The sequence below is a fragment of the Thunnus maccoyii genome, chromosome 18 (genome assembly GCF_910596095.1).
Source record: "Thunnus maccoyii chromosome 18, fThuMac1.1, whole genome shotgun sequence".
NCBI classification, from domain to species: domain Eukaryota; kingdom Metazoa; phylum Chordata; class Actinopteri; order Scombriformes; family Scombridae; genus Thunnus; species Thunnus maccoyii.
In genome coordinates this window covers 28,819,939-28,841,418 of record NC_056550.1, presented here as the reverse complement: position 1 = coordinate 28,841,418, position 21,480 = coordinate 28,819,939, and the positions used below count along the sequence as shown (strand labels likewise).

The 21,480-nt window shown below is 41.1% G+C and overlaps 1 protein-coding gene across 1 annotated transcript; it reads left to right on the top strand.

Annotated features, from left to right (window-relative positions):
- Positions 1-4,967: 4,967 nt before the first annotated feature.
- On the top strand, positions 4,968-19,192 carry si:dkeyp-113d7.1 (uncharacterized protein LOC407709 homolog). Its single transcript, XM_042393311.1, has 3 exons — positions 4,968-5,129; positions 13,810-14,560; positions 16,150-19,192. Exons 2-3 carry the CDS (start codon positions 14,093-14,095, stop codon positions 17,299-17,301), a joined length of 1,620 nt encoding a protein of 539 aa, XP_042249245.1. The 5' UTR covers positions 4,968-5,129; positions 13,810-14,092; the 3' UTR covers positions 17,302-19,192.
- The last annotated feature ends 2,288 nt before the right edge of the window (positions 19,193-21,480 follow it).

Here is a 21,480-nt window from a genome sequence, read left to right as displayed (position 1 = left end):
CATTCAAGTGTACATATCACATCTTGATTCCTGTTTATTCTTATTTTATTTGATGGCAGTTTTCTGAAAAGTGGTTGCGTGGTTCCCATGTGGAGAGAATTTTAGTCCAGTTCAGTCTCTTTGTTTAAACAGGAGGCTGTGAAGGAGTGAAAAAGAGTAAAAGAAGGGAATCAAATCTGCAGTAAAAAGCCAAGAGAGTCACTGGGAGCCTGGAGGGACCTTAGCGTTAAAAAAAAAAAATCCTAAAGCGTTCATTAAAGAAACCCTTTATGGTCAGTTTGTAGAAGTACAGCTGGAGCTTCTTAAACTTCATGCAGGAGTTCCTCAGGGAACGATCTGAGGTCCTCATAATGTTTGATGCAAAAGTGAGAATGAGGGGATGAAAGGGATGTTTAAGTGTTTTTAAGTTTTATTATTTTAAATTGTTTTACTTTAAAGCAGACTGTTTGTAATGACATAGCGAAACGTGATCGATGTTAAAATCTAGAAGGGTTTTTTTTTTTAAATTTTATTTTGAAAAGCTATTTCTACTCCTTGTATAATCCTGATGAACTGACTTGCTTGTGTTTGTCAAAGGAGGTTCATCTCAGTGTTTTTTGGATTTAATGCAATACTTTTGATAAAAAAAAAAATGTGCCCAGTTTTGTAAATCAGCACTCTACAAACCAAATCAGAGTTTCCCATTTAATAATAAAATTTACAAAAGTGCTGGAGTTCAGTGACTGAGAGGGTTGGGACAGATCGACCTCAGCCAGGAAATGGAAAGATTTTTTTTTCCTGACGACATGTGAGTTGTCCGTCAGTCAATGTGAATTAACTCAAAACTGATATGACCTTTGACCTTTTTGTGACCAATGTCAGTTTTGAGTGAATTATTGCCAACTTTTCACCAGTGAATTCGACTTTTTCACTGATGTGTTTGGCTGTATTACCTTGTGCCCCGTGTTGATCACAGCAGCACCGTCTGAATGTCATTTACGCCAAGTTACAACTGTCTGCCATGATGATGTGATGATGAAGGCGATGGTGATGGTCTTTTTTTTTTGTTTGTTTGTTTTTATTTTATTACCTGTTTTAGTCAATGAGAGCGGGTACTTTTTAGTGTTAAAATTCAAAACAAAACCAATAAATGTTCACAATTACCCATCTGGGCCTGTCGAGTCTTTTTTACCGTCTGCAGATGGAACAAACTGTTAAAGGAACATTTAGACATTTTGGAAAACCGTCTGGTTTTTTTCATGTTTTTCATGCTCATGTCATATCTAATAGTAACAAGCTTTCATGAAAAAAAAGTGTTTGAAAGCATCCAAAGAAACTTCTCAAAGCACTTCTGCAGCGTTCCCCTTCCCCTTTGTCCATCTGTTAGATCAATTTTTCAATTGTGTCTTAAAACGACAGTCACTGAAACCTGTGTTTCTTGCTGTAATCATTCCTCCTGTTCATACTGACCATTAGAAGATCCCTTCATAATGACCTTACAATGGAAGTGATGGAGGACAAAATCCACAGTCCTCCTTCTGTGCAAAAATGTATTTAAAAGTTTATCTGAAGCTAATATGAAGCTTCAGCGTCCAAATGAGTCAAATCAAGTAGATATCTTTCAACGTTACAGTCTTTTTAGTGCCAAAGTTCCTCTTTTTGTTACTATACTTCCACCTGCAGCTCAACAGGGAAACACTGTCCGAGGAAACACAAAGAGGGAATTTGATGCTAAAAAGACTGTAAATGTGTCAGATATCCACTTGATATGACTAACTCAGACTGCCGAAGCTGAATAGAAGCTTCACACAGACTTTTAAATGACTGTGTGGACACACTGTGGATTTTATCCTCCATCACTTCCATTGAAAGCACATTTGAAGGATCTTTAATATCCAGTATGAACAGGAGGAATGATTACAGACACCTGACTGCTGGTTTAACACACACTTGACAAACAAAACCATAAAGCCATCATGTTTGTCATCTGTCCACAATAAAAAAACACAAGAAGATGGATTAGTGAGTGCCGTTGTTTTGTTTTGTTTGTTTAGTCTTTATCACAACCGTGCACCTAATACAATCTCAAGATTTGGAGATGTGCGCACCGCTGCTTAGTACCAGTTCTTAAGACACACTTGGAACATTGTGAACTCGTCCTTTTAGAAATTATGGATAAACACTGTTCCATGTATGAAAACATTAAACTACAGAGTATGTTTATAACTGTCTGATGGGAAAGTTGCAGCGAGAGAAATTCAATATACAATACAAAAACAACAACAATAGCGTTATAAGTAAGTCTACTAATGATACAAACACTAATGCAGTAACAGACTTCAATGTAATGTAATAACTCATTTTGATATTGTGTCTCCTTTTCTTCTATATGGCGGCTAACTTCAATCCACCTCGTGGATGTTGTACGAACTAGTTGTTTTCTAGCATAAGTGGGCCCTTAGTTTAGCGTGTTAGCATGCTAACATTTGCTAATTAGCTCCATGGATGTATTATAAGAGCTGGATCCTGGACCAAAAATGGCGCCCATTCAGTCTAATGAAAATTGCTCAGCTGGCACAGACGGCAAAAAAGTTTCTAGCTTCCGCGTTGTGAATATACGCAGTAGTGTTTCCCCCGCTGGCACCCCCCCCCCCCCCCCCCCCCACAAGTTCCCGCTCAGCCCACAGATTTTACATTGTGATGATGTCACAGATTTTTAAATCTCTTTTCTCGGCTCGATGAAAGTTTTACAAACATAAAAACCTTCATGGATCAAAAATTATAAACTTGATAAAGATCCATCCAATAGTTGTTTCAGTCGGAACCAAAACTGACTGACCATGATGCTAGCTAACAATTCAATACAATACAAAAATAATTATCACAACTTTTTTTTTTAAGTTACATTCTTCTGTTTTTTCAGTATATGAGAGTCGACTAAGAACAAATCAACCTTCAGTGCAGCTTTAAGGAATTTTCTTTGGTGAATAATGAAATATTTGATATTGTTGCATTTTAAAAGTAACATTATATCCCAAATAGAAAAATAAATAAGCTTCCATCACATTTATCAAAAACAAAGTAGCTTAAATTATTCCCAAAAGCGTTTTACAGCAATACATTCTTTAAAAAGATGAATAACTGTTTTCTTTGTTATAAAAAAATAAGTACAATTTGCTAAATGTGATTATTTACACACATTTGTTTGTTTGTTTTTTAAATGCAAAATTTTATTCAACAAAAAATGGTACATAGTAGGTCACAAAACAAGTAGACAACACAATACAGGAGTTCTGATAACAACAACAAAAATAATAGTATATAAATATTTATAAAAAAAATAATTATAATTGTTTATTTTTTTAATTATTTGATTTTTTTTCATTTCATTGATTGATTTATTCATTTTAATACCTTATTTTATTAAAGTGCAACTTCTCCCCCAGGTTTGAGCTCAACTCCACCCACTGCATGATAATAATAATAATAATAATAATAATAATAATAATAATGAGAGGAAGACAAACAGTGTGACGACATTTAAACAAGCCAGAACTCATTTTCAATAAACTTGTCTGTGTTTCACTTAGTTTATTTTCACATGAAGACAGTTTTAGCTTCAGCAGCACTGACCTGCTGGAGGAACAGAACTACAGGATGAAATGCAGAGAGGATTCCCACAGACAGTCACAGACGGAGAGATTTCCGCCAGCAGGTCGGCGCTGCTGTTAGCTGCTGAAGCTAAAACTGTTTGGATCAGTATATATTTGAAAATGAGTGCAGGCGGTTTCATAGACTCACACTTCAGGCTGAGGCCGTTAACATTCTACCATCACATTTTATGACATAGACAACTTCCAAACGGTCGACTCTACGTCAGCATCGGCCTTTTCAACACACAAATATGTCATTTCTGACACTAAGGGTCTCTCAGTCATAACGATCCCAGTAAGGATTCCTTCAGTGTTCATCATTGAGGATGTTTTTACCAGGAGCTGAATTATCTGCAGAGAAACCGGTAAAAACACTGAATAAAGCAGTTTCACGTTAAAAATCAGTGTTCATCAGAACAGCCGGGAGGGGCTGTTACCTGTTCTGATGCTAACGTTTGCTCAGCTTGTTTCTCTGATGACTTAAGATCCAGACGTCCGATGACTAAAATCCTTCATCTGGTTGAAAGATATAGCTAAAAACGACCAAGATCTAAAAAGTTTATCATAAAAATGTGCTTAAAATTGGATAAAATGTCAATTTATGACAGTTTCTGATGGACAACCACAACTCTAACGCATTCATAAAGGGGATATGACGCCATTGACAGGTGACCAAATGAAATGGACCATTACCTTGATTAAAATTACAGATTTCTCTGGGTTTGAACATTGTTGGAGACATTTGGAAAATATAACATAAGTAGTCAATTTTAGACGTTTTAATGCAGAAAAGGTACATATCACAGCTTTCAGGGCTGATTTTAAACAGCAGATGGCAGGTTGAGCCATTTTCAATGTCAGTATCAATATTAACAGCAGCATTGATGTGTTTCATCGCAGTACAGTCATATCATTTAGTTTACAGCTCAAAAAACGTTTAAATCTGCAGTACCTCTTTAATATCATTGTTTTTTATTGACGGCGTGACGTCAGTGAATTGCCACTTGACCGCGTTGACCCGGCGCAGCAGGGCGCGTGCTGCTCGCTCGTTCATTCATTCATTCATCCATTCATCATACTACAGCGGGCGCGTGGAGCCAAAACACAAAACAAGAACGAGGTGATGATGATGATGATGATGATGCTGTAACAATGTGGCGAGCGCGTGCCCGCTTGAATCGGTACCGCGCGCGACACTGAAAGCTGTACCACCTACTACCGTTGCCGTAGTTACCGTGCACGAGCGGCCAGCGGGCAGGAGGGAGGGAAGGAAGGAGGGAATACGGAGAGGGGAGAGGATCGAGAGAGAAGGGAGGAAGGAGGGAGGGAGGGAAGGACGGTAAGGAGGAGGGGAGGAAGCAGGGAGCGGATCAGGCAGCGGTAGAGGGGAGGAGAGGCGGAGAGGCGGCGGGTTGTTCTGCCGAGGAGGACGTGGCGGGTCCGGCGGAGTTAGCTACAAGTGACGGGCAGCGGAGCCATGAACCGGACCACCCGCAGGTAACGTACCGCTCTCCCGCCGCTGTTACCCGCCTGCTCGGCTGTGTGTGCCGCTGTTCTCCGCTCAGTTTCCTGCTTTCTGTGCACTGCCTCTCTGACAGACACCGTGTCGCCGTCGGCCGCACAGATTTCATAATTTGACACAGTTTAGGTCTTTTGTTTCGCAGCTGTCAGCCGCTCCCCGCTGCGCGCAGACAGCCCGCTAAATGCAGAAAAAGTGCAGCAGACAGCGGGGGAGGCGAGCCGACCGCTGCCGTCCTCTCCTCCCCGCTCCACTCTCACTTTCTCCCCCATGCTAACATCGGCTAGCCCCGCTAGTTAGCTTAGCGGGCTGTTAGTGTGATAAACAAGATGGCCACTGGCTAGCTCTGCTAGCTAGCTAGACATGGCACCTTGCCCTGTCTTTGTATGCCCGAAAAGCGGCTTTAAATGCATTTCTCTCCTCTGTCATGTAGAGTTTTCACTTCGGCCGCGAGAATCTCCGAAACTTAAAGTTCCTGCGCACAAACCGGAGCATGTATTGACACCGAGGCATCCTCTGAAGGGAAATCAGCGCCAGATTCTTGCAGGCAGTTTGTGCAGAGGTTGCGTGGCGAGTTGAAAAGGCTACCTGAGTGTTTGAGGAGACAGGTAACCACAGCTGGAGAGACTTTTCACTCACAGAGCTGCAGTCTGAGCCGAGCGGGCAGAGAGGAGGCTGGAGCCGGCAGATCCGGATCAACTCCAGCCGCTGTTGGGTTTTTGTAAAAGTGCAGACTTGTCGTACTTTGACGTTAACGGCTGCCAGAGCTGATACCAGCCGGCCTGCCTCCGAACTTTTCTGCTTGTGTGTGCGGGGAGGCCGCTGCAGCTCCCAACCAGAGCAGGAGTAGTACTAGTCAGAAAGAAGTACTCAGGTCCTTTACTAGAGTAAAAGTATCGATACAACAATGTAAAAGTACTTCATTACAAGTAAAACTCCTGCATGTAAAATCCTACTACAGTAAAAGTATTATGAGCTTGATGTAGTTAAAGTATTGCAGTAAAAGTACATAAGTATTATGAGCTTGATGTAGTTAAAGTAGTGCAGTAAAAGTACATAAGTATTATGAGCTTGATGTAGTTAAAGTATTGCAGTAAAAGTACATAAGTATTATGAGCTTGATGTAGTTAAAGTATTGCAGTAAAAGTACATAAGTATTATGAGCTTGATGTAGTTAAAGTATTGCAGTAAAAGTAGTGGTTTGGTCCCTCTGACTGATATATTATTATATATGACATCATTAGATTATTAATAGTGAAGCATCAGTGTTAGAGCAGCATGTTACTGTTGTAGCTGCTGGAGGTGGAGCTAGTTTACACTACTTTATATACAGTTAGCTAGTTTAGTCCAGTGGTTCCCAACCTAGGGGTCGGGCCCCTCCAAAGGGTCAGCAGATAAATCTGAGGGGTGGTGAGATGATTAATGGGAGAGGAAAGAAGAAAAAACAAAGTTCTGATACACAAATCTGTTTTCAGTTTTTGGACTTTTTCTCTAATCTTTGATTTTTGCTGAAATATTGGATCATTTGAACATTTATTGAAATGAAAGCATGTGAGAAGTTTAGAGGGAAAAATCACTATTTGGTGGAGCTGTTAACAACTCATAGACATGTGAAATGTGACCCCGACTACACACTGCTTTTTGTAAGACGTCAAAAGCCAAAAAGGTTGGAAACCACTGGTTTCATCTTTAACAATGTGTTGTATTTTAAAAGCTTGTTATATTATCCATTGTGTCAAATCTTCATCTGAAAAGTAACTAAAGCTGTCAAATAAATGTAGTGGAGTAGAAAGTACAATATTTCCCTCTGAAATGTAGAAAGTAGCATCACATGGAAATACTCAAGTAAAGTACAAGTACCTCAAAACTGTACTTAAATACAGTACTTGAGTAAATGTACTATTTGGTGGAGCTGTTAACAACTCATAGACATGTGAAACGTGACCCCGACTACTAGAGGTCAACTGATAGTGGTTTTTAAAGGCTGATATAACAACCATAGTTAAGAGCAGGAAAAAGCCAAAAGCCATTTAACTGGCTCCCCCCCCCCCATGAGAAAATGGAAATGAAGCATCTTTGACTTTATTAGAAACTGAATAACTGTCAAACTGAACATCTAAGTCAAAATAATAAATACCTAAAACCTGCTCATCCTCCCAAAGTCAAGGCGAAGCCACTAACCATGTTAGGATTATATCTTCATGTCATCCATACTCGTTAGCCCGCTTCTTTATCAATACTCTCACCACTTCTTTTTCATTACTAAAGAATTGTTGTTTTTTTTAGTTATAATATTTTTTTTAAAAAAGAATAAATTGTGAACAGGATTAGAATTGATTTATGTTTTAAATACTGTTAAACTCAATAATGTTTCACTGGAAACAAATCTAACATGTCAGTAATATAAATAATATTTCTGACATCAAAATAGTGAAGTTTAGAAAGAATGAAGACATCAGTCAGTATCAGTCCTTCCTCCTCCTCCTCCTCCTCCTGCTGCTGTGATTCACTGCTGGCAGAGAGGAGGAGCTGCTTTGTCTCAGCCAGCAGCAAGTTTACAAGAATTTGCCAAATTTTAAGATTAGTGGCAAAGATAAACAGTTAGACTACATGCAGACAACTTTCATTTTAGGGTGTTGGTAACACTTCACTATTAGTTTAACCAGCGCGATGCGGTTGTGTACAACATACCGACGGTGGATGAGAGACTGTGGACAAAGCAGATGAAAACGCAGTAGAGATTCTCATCATAGTTTTTGCCTTTTCATTCAACTTAGGCGCTTTGAAAAAACTCTCAGGTGCTGCGTCTGAGCCGTATAATGGCAGGAAAACCCCGATTACCTCGACTTTGTGTATAGAGCCTCCGTGCAAAACTGTGATGTACGTCCCCGAGTGACTGGAGGCTGCCCAGCCGTCGGCCACCATCAGAGCCAAGTCCCACCAGTTCCCATAATTTATCAAATGTCCTGCTGGAACAGATTAATCAACCAAACCAATTAATCGGTCAACCTCTTCCGACTACACACTGCTTTTTGTAAGACGTCAAAAGCCAAAAAGGTTGGAAACCACTGGTTTCATCTTTAACAATGTGTTGTATTTTAAAAGCTTGTTATATTATCCATTGTGTCAAATCTTCATCTGAAAAGTAACTAAAGCTGTCAAATAAATGTAGTGGAGTAGAAAGTACAATATTTCCCTCTGAAATGTAGAAAGTAGCATCACATGGAAATACTCAAGTAAAGAACAAGTACTGGTGCTTCCTCTGCAGGCTGCACTTCACTCCGCTGCCCATCAGACCAGCTTGGATCCAGTTGGTTCCAAACGGAAAGCCGGGGCTAAAATTATCTGGGAGGCTAGCAGAGGCTAGCTAGCCGGTCATGCTGCGGCTAATGCTCCGCTAGCCTCTCAGCTAACGTTAGCCTCAGCTCTCCATGTGGATCCAACCGGAGCACTGAGCCCCGGTTCGTTATTCAGGTTAAAGTGGGAAGAAGCAGCTGATCTGACGGGCAGCTGAGTGAAGTGCAGCCTGTGGAGGAAACACCGGGACCGTCAGGGTGAAACAGTCCGTCGAGGAACTGCTACGTTCAGCTGTGCAGATAGGAAACACTTCGGCTGACAGGATGTACCACTCTGTTTGGAAAAAAAGATCTTCTTTTTGGTTTATAACGGCGGTTGTCAACCAGCGTATGAGGTGCATTACCGCCACCTTCTGCTCCGGAGTGTGGACCAGAGATTAAATCCTGCACATTAATCCTGTCTGTCTAATAAACTCAATGAAAACTCTACTGCTGCTCCCACTTGGCAGGTTCATTCAAGTTTTAATGCTGAGCTCCTGAACTCCAGTCTTCCTGAGTTCTTCCTTCATATATTGTCTTTCTTGATCTTACATCTATGCTTGCATGCATAATAGTCTCCTCAGCCAGCTAGAAAAAAATATGAGCATATATCGGTATCAGCAATCGGCCACAATGAGTTGGAAATATCGGATATCGGCAAAAAATCCAATATTGTGCATCCCTAGTAGTACTTGTTGTTTTTGCAATGCTCATTTAAAACTGACATGGACTTATAAGAAACCAAAATACAGTTTAAGTAGTGACACCACATTTAAAGGACCAGTGTGTAGGATTTAGTGGCAGCTAGCAGTGAGGTTGCAGCCAACTGAATACCTCCAAGTGTGTAGGAGAACCTACGGTGGCCACAAAACTTGTGAAAAATCTGAAAAGCCCTCTCTAGAGCCAGTGTATGGTTTGTCCGATCTGGGCTACTGTAGAAACATGGCGGGCACCGTGGAAAAGGATCCGCTCCCTCCGTAGCTTTAAAGGGCTCATACTAAGTGACAAAATCACAATGATTCTTATTATCAGGTGATTATACACTAATTAAAACATACTTGTGAATATTATGTTCCATTTCTGCCAAGTCCATTCTGCTAGATGCTGATAAATTCTACACACTGCACCTTTAAAACAGAGAAAATCTTCTAAAACAAAACCTGTTAAACATACTTTATAATCATCCAATCAGAAGAAGTATGGGTGGACATTTTACTAAAAATATAGATGTTAAATGAACAATAATATATGTAATTTGTCCTCAATTTTAACCTAAATCACTAACAAAAAGCTTCTTTTCTCCTCAGGGAGATTATTGAACTGACTGAGCTGATGTTAATGTACATGATGCTCACAAGATCTTTTTATTTGTGGTTAAATTCTGCGTTACATAACGTTACAGCTGTTTCCTATCAGATAATTTGCTTGTCATTTTGGTTTTGTACCAAAGATCAACATCTTTCCTTAAATACACAAGCAGTTAACGCACACTGAGAATGACAAACATGTTTTGAAAAACTACAAATACATGAATCATACAAATATAAAGATTTCACCTCTCTGTAGTCATGCAAAATGTCCTAATTAAAGATATTTAATCTGATTATCTGATGTGTCCACAATCCTGTTTTAAAGCCAAATAATCTCATATATTTCTGTTTTGAACTGGGACTCAGATTCTGCTTTTCTGACCTGATCACGTACATTGTTCATTAATCTGACGTTTCATTTATGCGTGAAGTCTTTCCTAAGTTGTTAGTAACTACTAACACATTCATAAAAAATCCCCTTCTCACCCCCCTCCCTCCCATGGGGGGGTGGTGTGTCTCAACCAGAGGCCTGCTGGGAGTTTGTATCTTAGCTGTTCCTAGGACTGGGCTCTACTGGACAGAGACCTCAGATGTTGTACCTGGAATCTGCTGGAGCCACTACTCTCCCAGTATGTGGGTCACAGCCCCCAGTGCTCCCATTACCACTGGAACCACTGTTGCCTTCACTCCCCACATCTTTTCTAGCTCCTCTTTTATACACACACACACACACACATATATATATATATATTAGTATAGTGATTTACTAAATCAGGTACCATTAAAACCATTAAAAGAAATGTCTTATCTAGTAAACTCTTTAGTAATGAACTGATCTGTCACTGATAAAAGAGTTAAAAGTTGTTAAATGTCGTCTGAACACAAACATCCAAACAAGAACTCAGAACATAAATTACAGGCTGGAACTGTAGAAATGATGATTTTAAATCAGAACTAGGGACGTCAGTTTCGGTTCATTTTGCTTTTTACAGACCGACAGCCGTTAACTGGTAACTAACCGCTTCATTTTTAAGAAAAGTTGTGATGTAGCTTTCGTTTGTCAGAGCTAACGTTAGCTTGACTTTGAACTCGTACTTCTTCTCCTCAACGTCTTTTTCAATGCGTTTAGTCACAGTAGCTCTTGATGGCACACAAACATAAATAATAATATGAATGTAACACGACCCCCCTTTCTCAACAGCTGTTTTTGGAAAAATTACTTTTTGAATATAACTTCTATCGTAGTATAGGTACATACTCATACACTTTCCTACCAGGCTCTTGGAAGCGGCAGTTAGCATTTATAAGACTGCCTGGTTGTCTTTTTGAGCTCCTTATCATCTGTCACAGTGGTATTTGGCAGCTTGACATGTTCTGTTTCTGCAGTAGAGCTGTCGGAAGACGCTTTGGACTCATTTTCACTCATCATTAATTTATTTATTTATCACACGATCCTTCAGAAACTCCTGCAGGTTAAACACTAACGAAACACTTTTAGTGCTGACTGACTCTAATACACTCACTATACGCTATCCTAGCAACATTAATGCTACAAACAACCCATAAAGCAACACTCGGTGTAGAAGTCGGTCTTACACTGCTTCTTCATCCATTCAAAAAGAAGATCTGATGTTATGAATGTGTAATTGTCTAGCCGTTAGCGTTAACCTATAGACATGCGTAATCAGTCAAAAATGTTCTTGGTGGTGAAGCGATTTACAGTTAACTGACATCACCTTTGACAGTTTTTGATATTCAATGACACAAACACATTTAGTCGGTGCCAAAAAATGTTGTGAGGTTCAAAAGTGTTGACTGAGGTAAACTCCTCTCAGCAGCACAAAGTATGAGCATAAAGTTGAATCAACACTTTTCTAAAACTCAACAGTATAACCTTGGTGAAGGGAGCTGTTGGATTTAGAACTGCAACAGACAATTATTTTCATTGGTGAAAAAATGTCTTGTTTTGTCCACAACCCAAAGATATTTAGTTTACTGTCATAGAGGACTGAAGAAACCAGAAAATATTCACATTTAAGAAGCTGGAATCAGAGAATTTTGACGTTTTCGTCTTAAGAAATGACTCAAAACGATTAATTGGTCATCAAAATAGGTGATGATTAATAGTTGACACGTAATCAATGAGTCATTGCAGCTCTAGTTGGATTAGACTGTGATACTTTGAGCTAATACTGAATGTACATCAGTAATCTTTAAATCTGATGTATTGACCAGAATCTCTACTGTTTATCTTAAAGTATTTTCACAGCAAACAACAGACTAGACTGACATTTTATTCAGTATGTTTACATTCACACAGTGAACCAAGTAACACAGCTGTGTGTCCGTTACCTTGTAATAACACAGTTATTATAAATCTGTTGTCATGCAGTGTCTGGACAGCAGGCGTAGTGACACGTTTCCATAAGCTTGTGTTTTTCTGAGCAGCAGTCGAAAACTTAGTTACTCAATCTACTGTCACGTATGACAAAGACAATTATGTTTGAGAAGCTGCGTCCATGCAAAATGTAATTAAAGATATTTAATCAGATCTTCTGACATGTTCACAATGTTTTGAATTCCCAAAAATTGGGACACAGGAATCTCAGACGTCTTCAAACCCAGATCCTGCATCTCTGAACTGATAGTTCCTCAGTTAATCATTTTGTCTATAAATGTCAGAAAATAGTGAAAATTGCTGGTTATAATTTCTTAGAACTCAAGGTGACGTCTGATCAACAATCCACAGATACTATAGATTTACATTTAGTGTCACGTATGACAGAAAAATTCAGATTCTCAGCTTTGAGAAGCTGAAGTTAAGGCTGTGCCGTATGCCGATAACAATACACATCACGATATGTCACTTTCTGTGAAGTAATTATTAATTCATGAATAATAATACCACATATAAGGTGCTCCACTGTACTTTGTGACAAATAAATAACTGAATGAATGAATCATGTTGCAATTGTTTTGTCGTTTTATGTAAAGCACGTTGTGTTTCATCTCAACATTAATTTAACGTTACATCCTTCCCGGGACGACGGAGTTGTGTCTCTGAGATCGTGTGAAGAACATAGACTCACTTATCAGAGTTACCTTAGTGCATCAGCTGTGGACAGATTTGTGCAGAGGGTTCATGATATCAACAATCATCATCATCATCTCTGCCAACAACCGTGGGTGCTTCTCATTAAGCTAATTTATGGATCCGTCAAAAGCACCTGGAGGAGTTCAGAGCGAGGAAGCGCAGGTGTATCCTTTACCGAAGACGGCAACGCCCCTTTTGATCCAGTGTGTTTATTGATTGGTCAGCTGATTTAATGTAGTTTTATTAATAGACATGATTCCAATACAGCACAGGAAAACTACCGTCACCAACAGCAGCTTTTCATATTTATTCATAAAGTAAAAATACTGAATCATGAATCCATCTTCTTTTCTGTTTCACGCATACGTCTCGGCTCCTTCAGGAAAATATGACGTCACCCAGCTGCGTCTCCTATAAAATCCCTCCGAGCCTGAAAAGGACGTCAGACTGTCAAAAACTAAATAAGCAACGTCTTACATTAAATATTCTGCAGGCTGCAGCTGTTTTTATTGCTCCTTTTGTTGAAATAACAAGAGAACATAATATGAAACGATAGAACAACGTCTATGGTTTAATATTATTCCACAGTCTCCGCTGCAACCAGCAAATATTTAGCATTTTTCCAAAAAATTACTAAAACAATTATTTGATTATCAATACACAGTAGTTGCTGATTTATCTTCTTTCGATTGATTTATGGACTAATGTTTTCACTTTCCTGCTGTCTCTGCTGATGTCCTTTAAAAACTTGGAACAAACATGCAACATGTGAGAATATTTCTGCCTTTTCATTGTTTTTTAAAAACTACATTTTTGCTTGAAAAATGACTGAATTGATTAATTGATTATCAAAATAGTTAGTGATTAATTTTTTTTGTCGCTGCTCAGTCTGTTTGTGATGTCACCCGTCTCTCTGCAGGCTGGTCCCAGTCAGGTGTAGGTGGTGACGTCAGCAGAACGTGTCGTCATTGGATCCCCAGAGGAGACACTCAGGGACACGCCCCCTACCAGCTGGCTCCTCCTCTCTCAGGACAGGTAGATTTTCAACCTCGGCAGCGGAGGGGGGAGCGGGAGGAAGGACAGCAGGAGGAGGAGGAGGAGGAGGAGGAGGAGGAAGAGGAGGAAGGTGGAGTTGATAACCTCAGCAATACTTCAGGTGTTGAATCAGAGTGAGGTGAGGAGGAGTAGCTCAGCCCCTCACCATGACAGACTTAGAGACTGAGTGTTTGAGTCTCGGGTTGCCCCCCGAGTGCGCCCCTGCCCCCCCGCCTCTGGACACCTCCCTGCAGGTGGACTGCGGCCCAGGGCCCGCCGCCTCGGCCCCGGCGCTGGCTCTCCTATCCTCTGACTGCCCCACGCCGACGCTCAGCTCGCTAGCGGCGGAGATCGCCGAGCCGCTGGTGATGCTGCCGTGTGTGAAGAGCGAACCGGAGGACGGGGACCTGGAGCCCATCCGGACCGTCGACCTGTCGGAGATCCAGCCGCTGTCCACCGCTGAGCTGGGCCAGGACCAGATCAAGATGGAGATCAGCGGCCTGGACTACATAAAGTCTGAGCATCACGGTCACCACGGCAACCACCACCTGGGCCCGTTCCACCATACCGATGTCACAGAGCTGGACTACAAGTCGCACTACGAGCCCAGCTCAGTGTTTGACTATATCTCCCAGGTAAAACCAGACCGCTCACACCTGTTCACACCTGTTCTTGTTCACCTGTCCTGTTTCTTTGTCTGACAGTAAATTGAGATTTTGGAATTTTGCTCACCGCAAGCTCTGAGAAACTGTGAATGCCTTTTTGTCCCCCCAAAAGCTTTAAACATATAATAGACTAATCAATGAAAATAATCATTGCAGCCCCAGAATAAAAATAATGAATGTTCATTAATGTCAGAGAGCTGCGGAGGTGTGTTGGGTTGGTTCAGAGTGGATCCTCGATCTCTGCAGCACGCCTCTAGTTTTAATCAACTGAACTGATGTTTGTTTTTGATGCTCATCAGTTATCAGTCATCGTGTTTCGAGCTGAACCGACTGAACTCCAACTGTCAACCTCAATCTGGTTGAGAGGACGGGATGATGATGATATCACAACCCGCCCCAAAACAACTCTCACACACTCAGTTCAATAAAAAGTAGGAAACTCGCCCAATCTGATGACGTTGAACGCTGTTGTCCTCTTTTGAATAAAGTTTATTGGAATTGTCACTGGACACCGACCGGGTTTCGATGCTTATGTTCAGTGTGCACTCTAAAGGAAGATTAAAATGTGTAGTGTGAGTTAAGACAACGTACGAGATGAGTCTGTCAGGGGGGTGATGGAGGGTGATGGAGGGTGTCAGTGTGAAAATAACAGTTAGTTGCAGCTCTAATTGGAACCACTTTTTACTAAAATATGAAAACGGTGTATACCAATATCTGCAAACTCACACATGGCTAGATGTAACAGGAAAAATGATTTGTTTTTTTGTGATTTGGCTGGACTCACCCTTTTAATGATTATCTTTGATGATGTCACCCTCCTCGTCCACCTGTCTGGATGCGTTCTCCTGTAGAGATCCAGTCTGAGCTCAGTGTGTCTCCAGATCTTAAGATCATTAACTGACGGCTGCAAATCCTGTTAAACAGACACCAGCTTACCAGGCTTAGGTGGTGTTATGGTGTTAAGGTATTCCACAGTATCAAGGTTTGATTTTCAGTACTGTCAAAGACAGAGGAGTCTATCCTTTTCCTATTAAATAGTTCTGGTGATTTTCTCTATTTTTCTTCATGTCAACAAATCTCATGTTTGGATCCAAACCAACAATGAACTGATCTACTAACAAGTATTGTGTGTGTATCAAAGCCTGATATATCTGATTCCTCCGTTGTTGTCTAAAAACTATTAAAAACCATCAGTGAGGCACAAAGCTGCACTGGGTGACATGTTCCTTCATGATGAAGAGTTTGGGTACTACATTGTAAATGTCTCAAAGAACTTCAGGACAAAGTCAGAGGTTGTGATCCAGCACAACAAGCTATTGAAGCTGTAAATAGAACCATGTTTCCATACATGCTTTCTAAACTAACTAACGTGACCAAACTCTTAACGATGAAGGAACATGTCAACCAGTGTAGCGGTGTGACTCACTGACGTGTGTTTAATAGTTTTTGAACGACTGATTTGGTTCTTTGTCTCTGTGTATTTTGTATTTATCTGATTGAGTTGATGAAAGAACCTGGTTGGAGCTTCCTCCCTGACTGCAGCTATTTGCTTGTTGCAGGTGACGGACACGCTGGAGTACATCAAGTCAGACCACCACGTGGACCTGCAGTGTTACTACACCACGGAGCTGGGCTCCCTGAAGTCTGAGTACCCAGAATGCAACGCCATCTCTGGCCACCTGCAGCACAACGGCCTGGAGTCCATCCACATGGCCGAGCTCCGCACCGAGCTCAACAAGCTGCGGCCCGACGCCCTGCTGATGGACGGAATAGGCAAACTGGACCCTGAGTTTGGAGGCGGGACACTCTACGAGCTGCAGCCAGCCGCGGAGGGGAAGATGTCTGCTGATGTGACGGCGGCCGGGCAGGGAGGCGGGAGTCTGGTCATCACAACCAAAACACAAAACCCAACGGCGAGGAAACCTCGCAACATGCAGGGTGAGAAGCCTTTCTCTTGCACACAGTGTGGGAAGAACTTCAGCACGCTTGGAAACCTCAAAACACACCAACGCATCCACACAGGCGAGCGGCCTTACACCTGCTCACAGTGCGGCAAGAGCTTCGGCCAGGCCGGCAACCTCAAACGGCACCAGCTGATCCACACCGGCCAGAAGCCGTACGTGTGTGCACACTGCCCCAAAGGCTTCACCAAGGCCGATGACCTGCGATCTCACCAGCGGCTGCACACGGGTGAGCGGCCGTTCATCTGCGTCACCTGCGGGAAGAGCTTCGGCCAGTCGAAGGAGCTGAAAGCTCACCAGCTGAGCCACACGGGCGAGCGGCCGTTCTGCTGCCAGCACTGCGGCAAGAGCTTCACCAAGGAGACGAGCTACCACAACCACGTGCAGATCCACACAGGTGAGAAGCCGTTCACCTGCTCGCAGTGTGGCAAGACTTTCAGCAACTCCGGCGTGTTAAAAACCCACGAGAAGATCCATACGGGTGAGCGACCGTTTGGCTGCACGCAGTGCGGCAAGAGCTTCGGCCGCCTCGGCCACCTGAAGGCTCACCAGCAGATCCACACGGGGGAGCGGCCGTACGCCTGCCCCCATTGCGGGAAGACTTTCAGCCAGTCGGGTCACCTTAAAGCACATGAGCAAATCCACAAGCGAGAGCGAGCGGACACGGCGAGCACCAGCAGCAACGGCGGCAGCAGCAGCAGCAGCAGCAGCAGCAGCAGCAGCAGCAGCGTGGGCAGTGACAGTAGCTAAAACAGACTCAACACCCTTTAACCTCCTGGAACAACAAAGTATTATTCCTCTTTTCTATAAATACTATATATGAATTTTTTTCCTTATGAATTTTTTCTTACATTTTCATACCTTTTGTGCTCTTTTGCATATATACATATATATATATATGTATATATATATGTATATATATATATATGTGTGTATGTATATATATGGGGACTCTGACTGATTTGCTCTTATGCAAGTGTCTGTGTGTGTGTGTGCATGTCTGTCTGTGTGTGTGTGTGTGCGTGTGTGCGTGCGCGCGTGTGTGTGTCGGGGGGGCTTGTAGATAATTTGTCTGTACTGTCGTGAGTGTCGAGCTGAGTCGCAGTACTTCTCTGATACAGAGCACAAATACTTCAGGACCAAGTTTGAGTATTTCATATTTTTGTAAAGAATCAGACCAGCAGCTCCGGACCGACTGGGGCCCCGTCTCCTGATCGATCCCACAAGTTTTACAAACGCTCTTAAATTTAAACTCGAGTTTCCCAAAGCAGCGAGTGCACGAGCAGTGTGACGATCACACATTTAACCCTCCATACAGAATGTATTAAAAATACACAAACAAAGTGTAAATGTTGTAAACAACACAAAGAAATGTTTATATATAAGAAAGTAAACAATCGATTAAAGTTATAATCCTGAAGATTTCAGTCTGTGGTTACTGTGGCAACAGCGGAATACAACAAAAGCCAAACAAACGTACTTTTGTTGATGTGCTTTTGATCGCAATCAGTGTTTCCTCTGGCTGCTTCACAATAAAAGCCTCCTTGTGTTTCTTCACCAGTTGAAGTCTTAATGTGAAGCAGCAGCAGCAGAAGGAAGTGTTGTGTGAGCGTTAGCTTAATACAGCTGTTATACAGATGCAGGAGAGAGAACAGTAAACACTGAGGCTGATATCTACGGGATTCATTTACAAATCGTAACATTTGATTACTTGTTGCATTGTTTCCTGATATCTGAATTAGGACTGTGCAATATGACAATATATACTGTGTGACGATAGAAAATTGTCTTTCGTTTCATATTATGCTCTATCTTTTGTTTGTTTGTTGTGTTGCAAATCACACTCTTTACGGCAATATTTTTGTCATTTGGAAGACGCTTTGCAGTCTTTGGCACGGCACGGATGCAGGCGGTAAATTTGTATGAAGGCAACACAAACAAACATGGAGGAGAGTGAATGTGATGCAGAACGGGGTAACCCCAAGACGAAACAAGGAGCTTGTACCTAAAAGAGGGTCTCCTTCTGTTGCAGGGACGTAGTTTAGGTATGAAAAGTCTGACACAGACCAGAAAACTGCCTACGCAAGACAGAAGCAGAAAATGTGCTTTTTCTCAATTGTTTTTGTCTCTAAAATGTCAGAAAGTAGTGAAAAATGTTTGTTACAATTTCCCAGAGTCACAGGTGATGTCTAGAGAGACTCTTGTTTTGTTCATTATCGATTATTTTCTCTACTAGTTTGGTCCATCAAATGTCAGAAAATGGTCAGTGTTTCCCAAAGACGACATCCTCAAATGTCTTGTTTTGTCCACAACCTACTGTCAGAGGGCTAAAGAAACCAGAAAACTCATGACTCATGGTTGTAGCTTTAGTTTAAACCCCCAAATATTCAGTTAAATATCTTGTAAGACAAAGCATTAAATCATCACATTTGAGAAGCTGAAACAGGAAGACGATTAATCTATTATCAAAATAGATTCTGATAAATTTTCTGTTGATCAACTAATCAATTTATCATTGAAACTCTTAATTTTAATCCAGCCCAGGAATGGAGAACTCCACCACTAACAAAGACAACAAAAAGTACAGCTTCGTAAATGTGAATATTTTCTGTTTTTTTTAGTCTCCATGACAGTAAACTGTATATCTTTGGGTTGTGGACAAAACAAGACATTTGAGGACGTCATTGTGGACTTTGGGAAAAACACTGATCCACATCTTTTACCATTTTCTGAATGAGAAAATAGATTAATCGATAATGAAAATAATCCTTAGTTGCAACCGTAAATCATCTATAAAACGGCCGTTCAAGCTCACAGTGACGTTTTCAGATGTCTTGTTTAGTCCAAAATCCAAAGATATTCAGTTTACTATCATGTTGGACACAAAAGCTTCAAATCCTCACATTTGAAAAGCTGCGAGCAACAAATTTTGGGCATTTTTGCTTAATGCAATGGTCAACTAATCGATTAACCAACTAATTGTTGCAGCTCTACCTGCATCAGACATTTTAAGATGACATTTTATGGACCAAACAATTAATCGATTAATCAAGAAAATAATGGACAAATTAATTGATAATGAAAATAATTGTTAGTTGCAGCTCAATATTGAGCAGCTACTGCAGAAGCAGACCATAAGTGTTCAAATCAAAAACAGGGTTTGAGGTTATAAAAATTATAACTCTAACAAAGAACATCAATGTTCATGATAAAAGTGGAGATTTAAAAATAAAGAAAAACTAGAGTGAAACATGTTTTTAGTTCCTCCCACAGCTTCAGAACCTCGAGTCACTCGTTCACCTATAATTCTCTCTCCAAGTGTCTGAAGTTACAATGCTTTTGGGAAACAGATTTGACGGTTATGTTCGCCTTAAGATGCTTTCGGGATGCGGGGTCCTGGTTCAGACTCTGCAGTAAAGAGTACTTTTCAGTCTTTTGCCAACCAGTGTGAGGACTTTCCTTTGAGCCAGTTTACTAGTGTTTTACTTACAGCTGTGGCTGCTCGCAGGTCTGTTACTGTATTGTTAAGAATCTGGTGTTATTCTGTAGGGATGTCCCGATCTGATTGCAGAGGTCAGTACTGGGGCCGATCAAGGCATATTTAAACTGATCAGTAACAGCTATATTGAGCAAGAACCTAAGTCCAATCCTTTGTTTTACATCAACTGTCACACAAGTGTTAGAAACAGTTTGTGGCAGGACGCAGATGCAGTATGGAAATATTTTAATTTGGAAAACCAAAGCAGTCCAACATCCACTTGTAATGTCTGCAATGTGAGCATTTTGTGAGGCAGTAGTAACAGAGCTGCGTTCAATACTATCACGTAAAAAATAAACATTTAACAGAATACAAGTTCATTCAGGTAAGTCAGGCAAAGGCTGCTTTTAAAAGGAGGAAGAAGTTTCCTCGAGACAGCAACAAGGCTAAAATGATGAGAGAGGGTAACTGATTCATGGTTTCAGTTGACCAGGCCTTCACTGCAATAGAGAATGCAGGTTTTCGCAGTCTTCTGGAGCTTTTGGAGCCACGGTACGCTCTACCCTCTCCACACTACATTTCAGACACTGCTGGATGCAGGCAGTTTTTTCTTAATGCATTGCAGAGCTATTCAATCGTCAAGCATATACATTGGATTGATTTTAATCATTTTAATGTACTTGAAGTGCGCATTGTGCAACTGTATTATTTAGGGAAATAAGTTTTGGATTGGGACTTGATTGGGAAACGATTAAATGACTCTGATTGGGGCAAAAAAACTTGATCGGGACATCCCTATTTTGATATTTTTTTATTGATCAGTATTGTTTGATCAGGCCACACCACAGTGATTTTTTTTTTCTTTTTTCTTGAGATGATAATCAGCTGAGACGACATTCCTTCGGTTTTATATCAGAATTAAAATCATTCCAGCGTCTTCACGTCACAATCTGCCGACTCAGTTTTAAGTATCAGGACCAAACACATCAGCACAATTAACTCCCCTCCTACCCCCCGCAACCCCCCACCCCCGTCCAGATCGCTCACTGTGTATAAATCTTCTATTGATAATGTCATTCCTAAAAAAAAAAAAAAAAATTAAAAAAAATAAAAATAAAAATAAAATTAAAAAACAAACAGCAGCAAAAAAGACAAAACGTGATGCAGCATCTTGTACTGGAAAATGACTTATTAAAGAAACTAATGGCACCTCCTGGTCTGGTTTGTTTGTTTTGTGGATTTCTTGTTTTTTGTGTTTTAAGGACTCTTACCCCCTGGGTCAGGCTTCATACAGGCTAAGACAGCATGTATGAAGCCTGCCCCTCTTCTCATTTCTCAGTTTGTACATCCTCGATTCCTTTCCTCACCTCCTCTCCTCGCGTCTTAGTCCCTCCCACCTGAGATGCGAACGGAGGAGGCAAGGAGGAGACACAAGGAGAGAGGAGTCAAGG